This window comes from Zalophus californianus, chromosome 4 (genome assembly GCF_009762305.2).
Source record: "Zalophus californianus isolate mZalCal1 chromosome 4, mZalCal1.pri.v2, whole genome shotgun sequence".
NCBI lineage: Eukaryota > Metazoa > Chordata > Mammalia > Carnivora > Otariidae > Zalophus > Zalophus californianus.
In genome coordinates, this window is record NC_045598.1 from 45489312 (window position 1) to 45504960 (window position 15649).

The following is a 15649-nucleotide window of genomic DNA, read 5'->3' on the forward strand; positions in this document are numbered from 1 at the left end:
TTTTTTCTTCATATTATTCATGTAATTTTATGTATTATCAAAAACATGAGTCATGTGTTCTCATTTAACATCACTCAACTCCTAAAGTATAAATTAGTTACAAGGCAGTTATATAGCTGTCATAATTGAAAATCATGAATTAAAAATTTTAAATATACCATAAATTTTTTCCACATTCTTACTTTGCTTGATAAATACCATAAATATTAGTTAATTTCATTTTCTTTTTAAATGTTTTTGAATATGACTTGGCACTATAAAGTATTCCATAATTCACTTCTCCCATTCTTAGTTAATGAAATAATAAAAACCATATATATTTAACATTTATTGTGTTTAGTCATGTTGGATTTAAAGCAAAATATTTTTACTTGTGGCAATGACACTACTACAGATGATTTACTAATTTAAAATAAAGTGGGAAGTAATCATCAAGAATTTACTTAAATGAGTCTTGTCTCACATTTGAATTCGAAGCCAAATATATAAGTCTACCTTTTACTCAGATTTACACCAGGATGTACTTAGTGCTCTACTAATTCACAGTTAGATAATATAACAGGTATACTATATGCTGTAAACTTGATTTCAGCAAGAATTTGACTTTATGTCTTACAGTAGCTTTGTGGATAAGATGAAGAAATGTGCTCTATATGGCTTATTGCTGCTGAATAACTATTCCCAAGGAAATTAGGTGTCATCCTAAAGGGAAATCTTGGACATTGACTCTAATAATAAGGTTAGTAATATTTCTTATTTGGGCTGGTACAAGGCTAGATGAGGTGATTAATAGACAAATTACAGAAGCAGAATTTAAATTTATATTGACTCTTGGATTGCTAGGCAAAACCCAAGAAGGTGAAATTTAATAGGGACAAGTGTCAAATCTAGCACTTAAGTTAAAAATAGAAAACAGGTGCATAAAAGTAGAACAGTTGATAGTAGTTCCTGAGATGCTGAAGTTTTAACTGACCACAAGCTTAGGAATTATATGTTTTTTTTTTTTTTTTTTAAGATTTTATTTATTTACTTGACAGAGAGAGACACAGCGAGAGAGGGAACACAAGCAGGGGGAGTGGGAGAGGGAGAAGCAGGCTTCCCGCGGAGCAGGGAGCCTGATGCGGGGCTTGATCCCAGGACGCTGGGACCATGACCTGAGCCGAAGGCAGACGCTTAAGGACTGAGCCACCCAGGCGCCCCAGGAATTATATGTTTTGAATGCTTTAAATGTAAAAATTGTTGTTGGAATGGAAACGTGTATTAATTGTTAGTTTTAGAGGTAGCATAGTTCCTGCTGTACTTTGGATTAAGCTAAAGTTTGAATATTGAGTTCATTTCTTGGTGCTACAATTTGTTAAACTTAGCCAATTACATTTCATTCAGAGAATGACCAATAAGGGGAGCCCCAAAAGAATGCCATATGAGATAGGGTAAAGGAAACATTTTTTATACTATTAATTAGAACATGTATTTTAAGTGTGATAGCTGTTTTTAAATAGCTAAAGTACCATCATCTAGAAAGAGGCACCATATTCAGTGATGTTTTGAAGGATACAATGTGACCATTGGGTGGATATTTTAGGGAGGCAAATTATAGTCCAGAATAATGAGGATCTTTCTACAATGTGACCACTGGCTGGATATTTTAGGGAGGCAAATTATAGTCCAGAATAATGAGGATCTTTCTATCAAGGAGCTTGTTTAAGAATGGTACAGCTGGGGGCGCCTGGGTGGCTCAGTCCTTAAGCGTCTGCCTTCGGCTCAGGTCATGATCCCAGGGTCCTGGGATCGAGCCCTGCATCGGGCTCGCTGCTCCGCGGGAAGCCTGCTTCTCCCTCTCGCACTCCCCCTGCTTGTGTTACCTCTCTCACTGTCTCTCTCTGTCAAATAAATAAATAAAATCTTTAAAAAAAAAAATGGTACAACTGGGGTGCCTGGGTGGCTCAGTTGGTTTAGTGTCTGCCTTCAGCTCAGGTCATGATCCCAGGGTCCTGGGATCGAGTCCCACATTGGCCTTCCTGCTCAGTGAGGAGTCTGCCTTTCCCTCTCGCTCTCCCTCTGTGCTCTCCCTCTCCCTCTGTCTTTCAAATAAATAAATCTTAAAAAAAAAAGTAATGGCACACCTCGTACTCCAAATCAGTTAGATTTCTGTCATTGACATATTAGGTTCTAGATGGTTATCAAGATTCTTACTACAAAATTTCAATTTTTAAAAAAAAATATTTAAGAGTGTGTGCATGTGAGCATGACTGGGGTGGAGGGCAGAGGGAGAAAGATAAGCAGACTCTCTGCTGAGCAGGGAGCCTGATGTGGGGCTTGATCCCCGGGCCTGGAGATCATGACCTGAGCCGAAGGCAGATGCTTAACCAACTGAGCCACCCTGGTGCCCCACAAAATTCCAATTTTGAATGGAAAGTTGGCATAAATAATTTATAAAATGTTTTTTAACTTTAATATTCAATAATTGCCAAAATAGTTTTTCTAATGTGATTAATTTCCACACCTGCTATGACTTCAAACTTGTATTAAATCAACCTTATAGTCAAGAACAATTAAAAAAAATTATAAAACCTGTAGAAAATACAAAAATCTATTTGAAGTCAGCCAGGACTTCGGTGGTCAGTATCTTCCAGTGAGAAGAAAAATGCACTGGAGTAAGTCTGTTATTTTGTTTGGCTTTTCTGTTTGAACCATTTGCTAATTTGTCATTATGGTACAAGTAAGAAGCCAAACAACAATGGCTGAAAGGCAGAAAAGATAAGCAGAATTTGAGTCTTGGGGAGAAAGCTGTTGGAGTTCACAACTTACTAAGGATGAGAGCTGCTGGTAAACAGTGGGTTTATGGTTGCAACCCTCTGAGGACCGAAATCCTTTTTAGAATCAGCTTAATTGCACACTTATTAAGATGATCTGCCTCCTATCTTTATTCTTTGGAGGAAAATCAAATCAGCTGGAGCTTCTACAGTTTTTTCATGTACAGTGTTGAACATTCCAGGAGACAAGGCCAAGATAATAGAAACAGACTCATGGGTGATTCACATGTTAAAGTTACGAGACATGCACTTTAACTGTGATTAGTATGTTGAAGATGGAGAGTTGTATCAGAGATCTGGAATCTCTAAAGAAAATAAAGGGAATTCTGTGACTGGAACATATAATAATTGAGTTAGGACTCCATGGATGCTTTAACAGCAGATTAGATGAAGAAAGAATTGGTGAACTAGAAGATAGGTCAGAAGAAATATCCTGACTGAAGCATAGGGAGACAAAATGATAGAATGTGTAAGAGACCTATAGAAAAACAGTGAAAAGTCTAACATGTATTTTTGGGACGTGTAGGTAAAAAGATCCTTGTAGGCTTAGGACTTTTTTTTTCTTGTAGAAAGATGACATCAGGTTTACCTTCTTTTGATATAGTTTTTCTTATGATATACCAAGATAAATGTGATTTCTCAGTTCTGTTACCGTAATACAAGTATTTATTTTGAAAACGACCTGTGATTATTGAATTACATCTGGACTGAGAGGTCTCTGAAGGGACATGTAATTCTCCAAGGAACTATATTACTACTTCATTGTTCCACCAGCATAAAACTTGTACAGAAAAAGATATTCCAGCTTCCCTTTATGATGTCTCTTCTAACTCAGTGCACCCCCTGTGGGAGGCTTAGAAGCTGCATGAATGGGCAGTTATTTGATGTGGTTACTGTTTGAGACACACAAATGCCGGAATAGATTGTATCCATTCATGTGAGTGTCATCCCCCACAACCTACTCTGTGTGTGTGATGTGGGGTTAGGGAAGCAGGGATTAGATGTTTTAAGAACTGAAAAAGATGTATTTGATTCGGCCATACTGATAAGCTGTGTTTCTAGTCCTAAATCTTTCTAAAAAAACTAAGTAAAACTGGTGTTAGATCACTACCTATTGTGTTCTGTGAACATGAATGTTATTTTGAACCCAAGACTACTGATGATTATATAGAGTGGACATTATGCAGTTCCAGAGGGAGGAGAGAGGGAATGGGGCAGAAGCAGCATTTGAAGACGTAAGAGCAGAAAGTTTTCCAAAACTGATAAGCATGTCAAGCCACAGAGTCAGAGCTCTATGAACCCCAAGCGGAATAAATACAGGAAAATAATTCCTAGGTTCATCATTTGAAAACTGCTCAAAACTGGTTCCCTTTGCTTGAGGCTTTCCTATACTGGAGTGGACTGCATCTGTCTATGCAGAAATGAGAGAAGATGTTAAGAGAAAATCTTAAAAATATCCAGGAGATGCCATCTTCAAAGGAACAATAAACCAATTTTCTCAACAGAGCAAGGAAACAGTAGAATGATATCTTCAGAGAGGTGAAAGAAATGAACCACCAGCCTATAATTTTGTACCCAACAAAAATATCCTTCAAAAATAAAGGCAAAATATATTTCAGATAAGCATAATTTGAGAGAATTTGTCACCCGCAGACCCACAGTAAAGGGAGCATCAAAGGGGATTCTTTCAGGCAGAAAGAAAACGATGCTTCCCCAGAAGGAAGCAGGAAGAAATGAAGAGCATTACAAAGGGCAAACATGTGGGTAACTATATAGATACTGACTATACAAAATAATGTCTTGTGAGATATAAAATATATATAGGAATAAAATACAACAACAGAAAGAGTGGGAGAGGAAACATAGAGCTAGTGTTCTGAAGTCATTGATTGTCTAGGAAATGATAAAGATACTAATTTATACTAGATTTCTGGTAAGCCGGAGATGCTTGTTGTAATCTCTAGGGTAACCACTGAAATGAAAACCTAAAGGTCCTAGAGATAAAAAGTAGTTTGGTTCTCATTTTGTTTTGGAATGCTGTCATTTACTTTTTTTTTTTTCAGAAGGTTCTAATGTATTTTTATTTAGAATTGTGTAGAGTTTGTCATCTTTCTATCATACATATAATATACAGTAATATTCAATATCTGATAACTAACATAACTTACTGACCAATTCCAATACTGAACACAGACTGTTCTATATTAACAATAAAAACAAAACCAGTGAGTTTATCTTAGAAAATTTAAATTCAGGTCATTATTTCACAATCTGGAAATCTGAGTAATCCAATTTTACGATGACTTTCTCATTCCTGAAGTTTGCTCTGTCGACGTGTGATTTGGGACTTCCTCATGTCTCAAGCCATTCCTGCATATGACGCACTTTGGAGATGGGACCTTGCAATTGTCCTTGCACTGTGCCCTGGTCAGTGTTCTGGACCCAGCCAACCAATCCCAGCTTTTTACCCTCAGCCTGAGTGTACTTGCGGAAAAATACCCCTTGGATCGTCCCAAAAATTTCATAATCCACTGATATCAGGGTGTCCCCTTCTGCCATGTTCATGCCCACGCCCTCCTCGTTCTCCTCTCGGGCGCCTGTGACTACACTGGTGACCAGCACGCCCTCATTTACTTTGCTTTTTAAGTAAGCTCTACTGAAAAATACTTTAACGTTTTTACAGTGTAAAGCCAGTATAAACATGAGTTTTAAAAATGAAGCTGAATACAACATATTATGTAATCAGTTCTCAAACAGGTTAGCTGAAGAACAAGTCTTTGCCAAAAATTCACATCTTTAGGCTTTCCTGATGTATTAAAAATAGCACATTTTCCCACCTCCACCCTGTCACTCATACTGTATTTTCATTGTTCTCCATTATATTACCATTATATGTTGTTTATATTCTCCACCTGAATGTAAGTTCCATTTATACGTGTTTTTTCAGCATTTGGAGGAATCCCTAGTACACATTAGATACTCAGAAAATATTTGTCAAGTGAATGAATGAACAAATGGATGCTCAGACCAACAGGGTAAAAACAACTAGGAGAAAAAGATCTTGAAGGATATGGGTTTGTTCTCTCAATAAAAATAGAGTGTTGGGGCACCTGGGTGGTTCAGTCGTTAAGCATCTGCCTTCGGCTCAGGTCATGATCCCAGGGTCCTGGGATCGAGCCCCACATCGGGCTCCTTTCTTGACGGGGCCCTGCTTCTCCCTCTCCCGCTCCCCCTGCTTGTGTTCCCTCTCGCTGTGTCTCTGTCAAATAAATAAATAAAATCTTTTAAAAAAATAAAGATTTAAAAAAAATAGAGTGCATGTTACATACTGTATTATGGGACAGTTTCAGTCTGTGTTTTATTTTCTTGACATTTGGCAGCTCTTGATGAATACCTTTAGTCTGTCTGATCCACAGCAAAGGCTACAGCCCCACTCCAGCCTGCATTTTGACTGAACACAGCAATTTTTCTTACTTGATTCTTCTCATCCTTTGTCCCTCCTTAGCCTATCGCTGTTAGGTTTCATCCCTTTAGGGCCCTAATTTCTCAACTCAAGTGCTGGAGATAAAAGGATTAACACGCAGTAAGCACTCATGTTATGTTATAATCAAGAGAGGCTGGTTGTTGGGAAGGTGGGAGGTAAAATAGTGTGAATTTTGAGCTTGGGCACTGCAGGCAGGTATAGCATCTTGCCACTCACGGTTGTCTAATCCCTAATTTCTTCATCTGTAAACTGGGTGTAATAATATTTACTTTATAGAGTTCTGGGAATTAAATAAGACATATAAAGCACTTAGTAGTACTTGTTTAATCAGTGGTAGATAAAAAGGAATAAAGTCTTCTTGCTTCCTGTTCAGAACTATCCTTAGAGACCTTTAAAGCTCTTTCAGGGAAAGCAAATTTGGAGAAAAGCAATGAGTCTGTGTTTTGTTTCACCATGGGTGAAGAAGAAAGGAGCCTTGTGTTATTTTGGCAGAAGTCTGGAGATGGTAGAGGTCAGAACATCTGTGCCTCAGAAGTCTTTCCTGACTCCAGAGGGAAAACTCTTGGTACAGTTGAGTAGGGGTGGCTGTTGCCTGCCGGGGCCCTGCTTGCTGACACATGTGGTGCTTCTTGGACCTGTCATAGCCTAAGTATGGATACAGTGTCATCCATACATTCTTCCTTAACTTTTTTATCAAGCTCTACTACACGTACAAGAGGTACATACATTCTAAATGATTTTTTTTTTTTACCTAGATCCTCAATGGATAGTCACAAAGTAAACAAACACAACCACTAAAGACACAAAATTACCAGCATCCCACAGACCACCAATTTGGGCCCCATTTTAGTTACTGTTTCCATCCTCCACCCCCACTAAGGGTAACTACTCTGGATACAGTGTCATCCATACATTCTTCCTTAACTTTTTTATTAAGCTCTACTACCGGTACAAAGAGGTACATACATTCTAAGTCATTTTTGTTTTTTTACCTAAATCCTCAATGGATATTCACAAACTAAACAAACACAACCACTAAAGACACAAAATGACCAGCATCCCACAAACCACCAATTTGGGCCCCATTTTAGTTACTGTTTCCATCCTCCACCCCCACCAAGGGTAACTACTATCCGATTAGTTTCACCTATTTTTAAACTTTGTAGAAACAGTTTTGTTTTGTTTTAACATTTTATTTATTTGACAGAAAGTGCAAGCAGGGAGAGCAGCAGAGGGAGAGGGAGAAGCAGGCTCCTCCCTGAGCAGAGAGCCCAGTGCGGGGCTTGATCCTAGGACCTTGGGATCATGACCTAAGCTGAAGGCAGACGCTTAAAGGACTGAGCCACCCAGGAGCCCCTGTAGAAACAGTTCTATTTGTGCCTGGCTTCTTTCACTTGAGCTTATGTCTGTTGCAAGTTGCAGCATATAATTGTAATTTGTTCTTGTTGCTGTATATTATTACATTAAGACTATACCATTATTTATCCATTCTTTTTTTTTTTTTCTTTCACTGCGGAGCTTGAACTCATGACGCTGAGATCACGACCTGAGCTGAGATCAAGAGTCATATGCTTAACCCACTGAGCCACCAAGGCACCACTTTTTATCTATTCTGATATTGATGGTCCTGTGGGTAGTTCTTACATTTTGGTTATTATGAATAATGCTCCTTTACACATTCTTATACATGTCTTTTTTTCTATTCATGATATATTACTGTATAGGTAACATTCAAAATCATATAAATATTTTAGAAATGTTTTTTTCCTACTTTTCAGATTTTTGTCATTAATAGGGCTACTTTTTTCTTTCTTTTAAAGATTTTATTTGTTAGAGCACAAGCAGGGGGAGTGGCAGGCAGAGGGAGAAGCAGGCTCCCCACTGAGCAAGGAGCCCGATTCAGGACTTGATTCCAGGACCCTGGGATCATGACCTGAGCCAAGGGCAGCCGCTTAGCAGACTGAGCCACCTGGGTGTCCCACGAGGGCTACTTTTTGAATCATCAACTATAGTTTTCTAGAGTACCTATGCATTTTTGTTTAAGTTATTTTGAATCTGTGAACAGTACTATAACAGGTACCCACTAACATAACATTAGAGCTTTCGGTTTTTTCATTTGTCTTGTAGAGTTACACTTAGAAACTTCACAGTGTTGTAAACACAAAATATATTGCTTTTTAAAAAATCTTTGATCTTATAAGGCTTATTTAAGATGATATTCTACATTTGTAAGTATGAAATCACTGTTCAGGAATAATTGTCATATTATCCTATCCTTGATAGATATCCTTTTTGTTGTTTACTAATTTGGTCAAGTGTTTTTTCTCAGCTAATGATTGATACATGTTTAGGCAAATGTGTCTTTTGTACATAGTCATTCAAAATAATTTAGAAATAACCTTTCTAAATATGAAAGTTTTATGAGACCTTGAATTTGAGAAGAAACTTTTTTCTGGAGTATAACTTTTGGTTTAAAAAAATCAAGTTTTATTTGGAACATATGGTATGTCTTTGAGAAAAGGATTTTGTTGTGTGTTTTTTTTTTTTTAGTCGAAGTGCTGTTTCCAGTCATTTTGCCAGTGGCAACAGAACTCTTTAAAAAACAGAACAATTGAAAAATGAGAAAGCAAACTCTGCCCCCTGAGAATAGCTTTGGAGATAGCAAGATATTGAATCACAATTCTAACATTAATTTCTTATATGAATTTGGGTAAGTTTCTTAAGTTCTGTGATCTCAGTTTTCCCCACAAAAGTCCTTATGGCATTTAAATAAGAAAATGTATATAAAGTGGGGCGCCTGGGTGGTTCAGTCGGTTAAGCGTCTGCCTTCTGCTAAGGTCATGATCTCTGGGTCCTGGGATCAAGCCCCACATCAGGCTCCCTGTTCAGAGGGGAGCCTGCTTCTCCCTCTCCCTCTCTCCCTGCTCATGCTCGCGCTCTCTCTCTGTATCTCTGTGTCTCAAATGAATAAATAAAATCTTAAAAAAAAATGTATGTAAAGTACTTAATACACATGTAGGTACACACGTACATACCAAGTGCCCAGTATGCTGTAAGCACTCATTATTATCATATGCCTTTGAGAAATACCTTTCTTCCTATTGATATCATAGCCACCTTTCTCAAAATTGCTTTACTTCCTGAGCCCCAAACTTGTCTGCTTCTTTCACCCTGCTTTTGGAGATTCACTCTGGTTCCTTTCCTCAGCACCCTGTACTTTTCCTTACGTTTCTTAGATCTTTGCTGCTGAAAGCCTAAGTGCATGGACAAGCAGAATAGAGAGCTTTTTATAAAGATCTCAAAGGTCTTGAGAACTCTATACATTTCTGCTGGTTATATACTTAGAAGTGGATCACTGAGTCAGAGTATACATGTTCAGTTTTAGTAGTTACTGCGTGTTCTGCACCAATTTACACTTTTCCCAGGTGTTTGCAGTAATTTATATTCCCACCATCAATAGAAAAGTTCCAGTTACTCTGTATTTTCACCAGGGCTTGGTATTATCTGTTTTTTTAATTGTTGCTGGGGGGGCATGTTGTGATATTGTATGATATTGTGGTTTTAATTTACATTTCCTTGGTGACTAAAAATACTGAGCGTCTTTTCATGTGTTTATTGACTAGCTACAACTCCTCTTTTCCAAATTTATTTTCCTGGAAGACATTTAATTTCTTTTGAAATGACTAGACTTTAAGTAAATTGCAGTCCTGGTGCTGATGGTTATTTCTTCTATCAATACTTTTCCACATTTAGGAACTCCTGGAATGTAGTACCACAAGGGATTCCTTGGGACTTAAAATGTATAGATAATACTTTTTCTCTGACAGATGTTTGTTGTTTTTTCTCAGATATGAGAGATTAGCACACCCAGTTTGAATTCCCTTCTCAAATTCTAAAGCTGCAATATGAGTAGTGTATGAAACCTAAATTATATGTTCAAACAACCAAATATTAATGTCAGTCATGCATTCCATCCATACAGAAAGTAGTTACTGAACGTCAGTTATATGTCAGGCACTGTGCCAGATGCTGGGGATACAAAGATAAATGAGACACAGACCCCGCTATGAAGGAGCTGATTGGTTTAAAGAGGGAGATCAATAACAACAACCAAATAGGTAATTACAGCACTTGATGTTAAGTGCCATCATGAAGAGGAGCTGTGGTTGTACATTGGAGGGTCATTTAATCCAGATAGTTGAATTGTTGGAATGATGGGGGGAATGGGGATGGTGTTTAGGGAATGCTTACTGGAATAGTACTTGAGGTGAACTTCGAAAGACAAATGAAACTTGGGTAAGTGAAACATTGGAGATTGGTGATTAGGGACACAAATGGTTCACATGTTTAACTGAATTCATTTACTATGCTCAATAAAATTCTACTGAAATTTACTGAATGCTTGTCATGGACTAGATATATTAGCCTTGCAGATGAGAGAAAGCACAGCCCTGATGGAGAATTCAGAATGGTTCTGAATGACCAAAGTATACCACTTGAGGTGAGGGAATGGTGAAAGTTGGTACTGGAAAGGTACGCAGATGCCTAACTGTGTATTACATAAATACTCTGTGTGCATCTATGAAGCTAAATGAAGCCTCCACTATTAGTCATTCAAAATACCTCCTCGTTCCAATTTTCCAACTAAGTGCAGAGAACATGCTAGGATAGGTTCTAGCTTTCTAGTATCAGTGGAACCTTCATTTTGTGTGGTACCATAATTTGACCTGTCTCCCAGAACTTCTGTCCAACACCATTATGAGAAGTTCTTGAATCTTTCCTTTGCTTTTTATTTCAGTCGTCTTGCCTTACCTTCACCTGGAGGGTATACAGAAGACTAATCTTTCTTGCTATTGAGTATTTCATAATGTATCCCCAAATTTCCCCCTTGCTCCTTAAACCTAGGGCCAGTTTCAAGGTCTCACAGTAAGATCATTAGAGCCATGAAAGGAATCTTATAGCTAGGGTGATAAAAAAAATCCCACTGTAACTAGAAGACTATGTCCCTAGCATCTGGATTTGGAATTCTGAGTCCCACTGCACCCAACCCCAAGTCATTATTACATATAGTGTTTAGATTCTATAATACTTCTAACATAATAGTATTATTTTAGACATGAGTGAAATCTTCTGGGTAATCATGGGACGCAGTGTGCTCTGTAATCAATATATAATCGTTATGAACTAGGTTTTAGAATCAGACAGACTTGGATTTAAATATGGATTTAAAAAAAAGATTTTATTTATTTCAGACACAGAGAGAGAGAGAGCACAAGAGGTTGGGGGGGGGGGGAGAGGGAGAGGGATAAGCAGACTCCCAGCTGAGCAAAGAGCTTGACGCAGGGCTCGATCCCAGTACCCAGAGATCATGACCTGAGCCAAAGGCAGCTGCATAACTGACTGAGGCACCCAGGTGCCCCTTAAATACTGATTTTGTTTATTACTAGTCTTTTTTTTTTTTTTAAAGATTTTATTTATTTATTCATGAGAGAGGGAGAGAGAGGGAGAGAGAGAGAGAAGCAGAGGGAGAAGCAGGCTCCCAAGGAGCAGGGAGCCTGATGCGGGACTCGATCCCAGGACCCCGGGATCATGACCTGAGCCGAAGGCAGACGCTTAACCATCTGAGCCACCCAGGCACCCTATTACTAGTCATTTTTAATGTCTGTAAGCCTCAGTTTCCTATAAAATTTCCTCATGGGTTATAAGGTTAAAATGAAGTAATGTATGTAAAAATGTTTAGCATGTGTGCATATATATAGACATATAGCTGCTAGTTGTTCTCAGATTAGTGGAAAAGAACCATTAACTATCCTCAAATACCCCCCACTAGATATCACACAGGAGCTTACTATCTGAAGTTTGTGCTTGCTTCTGAGAAAGACCTGGATTGCAATTAAATCCTGTAGTCATGGGGCACCTGGATAGGTCAGCAGTTAAGCATCTGCCTTTGGCACAGGTCATGATCCCGGGGTCCTGGGATCAAGCCCCGCATGAGGGACCCCGCTCAGCAGAGAGCCTGCTTCTCCCTCTCCATCTGCTGCTCCCCCTGCTTTTGCTCTCTCTCTGTCTCTCTCTCTGTCAAATAAATAATATCTTAAAAAAAAAAAATCCTGTAGTCATGTTGAAGAATGATGCCCATCTCTTTTGTAGTCTCTCCTGTGCTTTCTTCCTTTCTTTCTTTTTTTTTTTTTTTTTTAGATTTTATTTATTTGACAGAGAGAGACACAGCAAGAGAGGGAACACAAGCAGGGGGAGTGGGAGAGGGAGAAGCAGGCTTCCCGTGGAGCAGGGAGCCAGATGTAGGACTCAATCCTAGGACCCTGGGATCATGACCTGAGCCGAAGGCAGATGCTTAACCAGCTCAGCCACCCAGGCGCCCCTCTCCTGTGCTTTCACTTAGAGACCCTCCTGAGGGATTTTAGTGTACATTTTTGTGGCCTAAATTTTAAGTCCGGTCATCCCAAATGCACCCTGAAAATTATAGGAAACTTCTTTATCTACACTCAGTAATATGGTGATAGACTTGATTTTATTTGTTTAGGCTAATAATTTTGTGGGAGCATAGCACTACACATGCCATGTTCCAATGAGGTAATATTTTTCAAGTGCCAAAAAAGAAACCCACAAATTTTGTACATAGGTCAGGGACTTTGTATAGGAATAAGAAATATCACATGTAGCTATTGGGCCTGTGAAGCATATAAAATAAATTTTTCGTGGACTGAAGCTTTGTCTTTGCTGACATAGTTCAAATTATTATATAATATGTTCACGACCTTTACAGCAGAGGGACATTTGTGACAACCCTTTGCTTTTGTTTGAGCTGAGCAGAGAAATAGATCATAATTCAGGCCTAAAATAATACTTTGTTTTGTAATTGTTCCTTTTCTTTGTTTTACTAGATATAGTAATAAATATATTAAAATTGAATGAAAAAGTAGTTACTATGAATTAATATGGAATATATAGGAAAAGAGTGTTTCCCATTATACTTGATGAAATTGTAGGGCCTGTGCTTGTAAAAAATGCTAGACTTTATTAGGAATAATACTAGAAATTTGAAAAATTAATTTTATCTTTGTACAAAACAGTCACGTATTTACAACTACATAACACAGTTATATGAAGTCCTACATGTTGTGCATCCAGAAAAATGTAGAGCTGGAAAACATCCAGGAAATGGCAACCAAAATCATCGGGAGACTAGAGTTGCTTAAAAGACTTAAACCCTTCAGTGTGGAATGATACTTAGGGGTATAATTAGAAAAATCTTAGATTTGGAAGGGGAATTAACCTTGATCTAGTTCAACCTGTAACTTAATGCAGGAATCTATCAAATGGCAATCTTGACAAATGGGTGAGCTTCTTCTGTTTGAGTATTGGACAGTATATGCTGCTGGGTTTGAATACTGGCCTTACCACATCATAGCTGAACAACTGTGGGAAAACCTTAACCTCTCTGTGCCCCATTTTCCAGGCTTGCTAGTTATTGCCACTAGCTTTGTCCCTTGCAATAGATGAAGACTATGGGGGACCTGACCTCCAGTCCCCTCCCATCTACCATTGAGAGATGAACTGAGAATTGAGTAAATGTTAGTGTTGCACAGGCTGTGAAAAAGGTATACTCAGTATTTAATTTCACTCATATGTGGAATTTAAGAAACAAAACAAACAAGCAAAGGGGAAAAAACCAAAAAGGCAAACCAAGAAACAGACTATAGAGAACAAACTGATGGTTACCACTGGGGAGGTTGGTTGGGGGATAGGTTAAACAGGTGATGGTGATTAAGGAGAGCACTTGTCCTGATGAGTGTTGGATGATGTATGGAAGTGTTGAATCACTATACTGTACACCTGAAACTAATATTACACTGTATGTTAACTAACTGGAACTTAAAACTTTAAAAAATTGGCAAAAGATTCGAACACTTTTTTAAATAAGAGATATGGATGTCTGATAAACACATGAAAAGATGCTCAACAGCATGAATCATTAGGGAAATGCAAATTAGGAGATGTCACTACACACCTAGTGAAATGGCTAAAAAAAATGCTGACAAACCAAGTGCTGGGAAGAATGAAATAGAACTCTTTTTTTTTTTTTCCAAAGATTTTATTTATTTGTCAGAGAGAGAGAGAGAAAGAGCACAAGCAGGGGGAGCGGCAGACAGAAGCAGGCTCCCCACTGAGGCAAAGAGCCCAATGTGGGACTTGATCCCAGGACTCTGGGATCTTGACCTGAGCCGAAGGCAGACGTTTAACCACCTGAGCCACCCAGGCATCCCTGAACTAGAGCTCAGATATACCACTGGTGAGAATACAAAGTGGTACATATGCTGGGAAACAGTTTGGTAGTTCAAATATAAACTTAATCATACAACCCAGCAATCCAATACCTAGAAATCTACCCAAAAGAAATGAAGACACATTGGCCTCACCTATGCACCCTGACCACAAACACAAATAGCAGACTTATTCATAATCTCTGAAAACTGGAAACTACCCATATGTCCATCAACTGGTGAATGGATAAACAAATTGTATGATACACATACAAGGGAACATTACTCAGCAATAAAATAGAATAAACTGGGGCGCCTGGGTGGCTCAGTCGTTAAGCGTCTGCCTTCAGCTCAGGTCATGATCCCAGGGTCCTGGGATCCAGCCCTGCATTGGGCTCCCTGCTCCGCGGGAAAGCCTGCTTCTCCCTCTCCCACTCCCCCTGCTTGTGTTCCCTCTCTTGCTGTGTCTCTCTCTGTCAAGTAAATACAATCTTTAAAACAATAAATAGAATAAACTGATATGTGCAAAAAGAAAAAATCCACAAAAGTGGATGAATTTCAAAAGCATTAACACAAAAGAAGCCAGAGTTGAAAGGCTACATACTATATGGTTTCCTTTATAGAATATTCAGAAAAATACTATAGTAACAGAAAACAGATCAGTAGTTGGCAGGGGTTGGGGTGGAGGAAAGGGACTAACTACGAAAGAGTATGATGGAATTTTTATATGATGGTGGAAGTGAGCTCCATTTGATTTTAGTGACAGTTACATGACCATATATGTTTGCAAAAATTCATGGTACTATATGAGGGGCAAATTTTAAATCTCAGTAAAATGACTTTAAAAAAAAGTTATACTCAGGGTACAGTATTATATTAAGTGGGAAATTTTTTGTGGGGGGTAATTTTCAGTATAGGTTGGAGTGGTGAAAAAGGGAGATGTGGAGAGGGTTCCTAGAGCAGCTGACTGTTGAAAGACTTTTTTTTTTTTAAGAATTTATTTTTCAGAGAGAGCACGAGTGAGAGAGCACAAGCAGGGGGAGCAGCAGAGGGAGAAGGAAAAGTAAACT

At 38.4% G+C, this 15649-nt stretch overlaps 1 protein-coding gene and 1 pseudogene across 4 annotated transcripts in view; one reads left to right on the forward strand and one right to left on the reverse strand.

The window, feature by feature from the left end:
* Positions 1-15649, forward strand: part of PRKAA2 (protein kinase AMP-activated catalytic subunit alpha 2) — a 76720-nt gene that overhangs the window by 9124 nt on the left and 51947 nt on the right. Inside the window, exons 2-3 of one of the 4 annotated variants that reach the window (XM_027605111.2) lie at positions 619-739; positions 8848-9007. The exons of 2 other annotated variants lie outside the window; for them this stretch is intronic. In XM_027605111.2, coding sequence (XP_027460912.1) covers positions 8998-9007 — 10 coding nt within the window. In that variant the 5' untranslated portion in view covers positions 619-739; positions 8848-8997. The remainder of the gene's footprint in view (positions 1-618; positions 740-8847; positions 9008-15649) is intronic. One more of the 4 variants, XM_027605119.2, reaches the window with a different exon arrangement.
* On the reverse strand, positions 5073-5411 carry LOC113928880 (annotated as a pseudogene).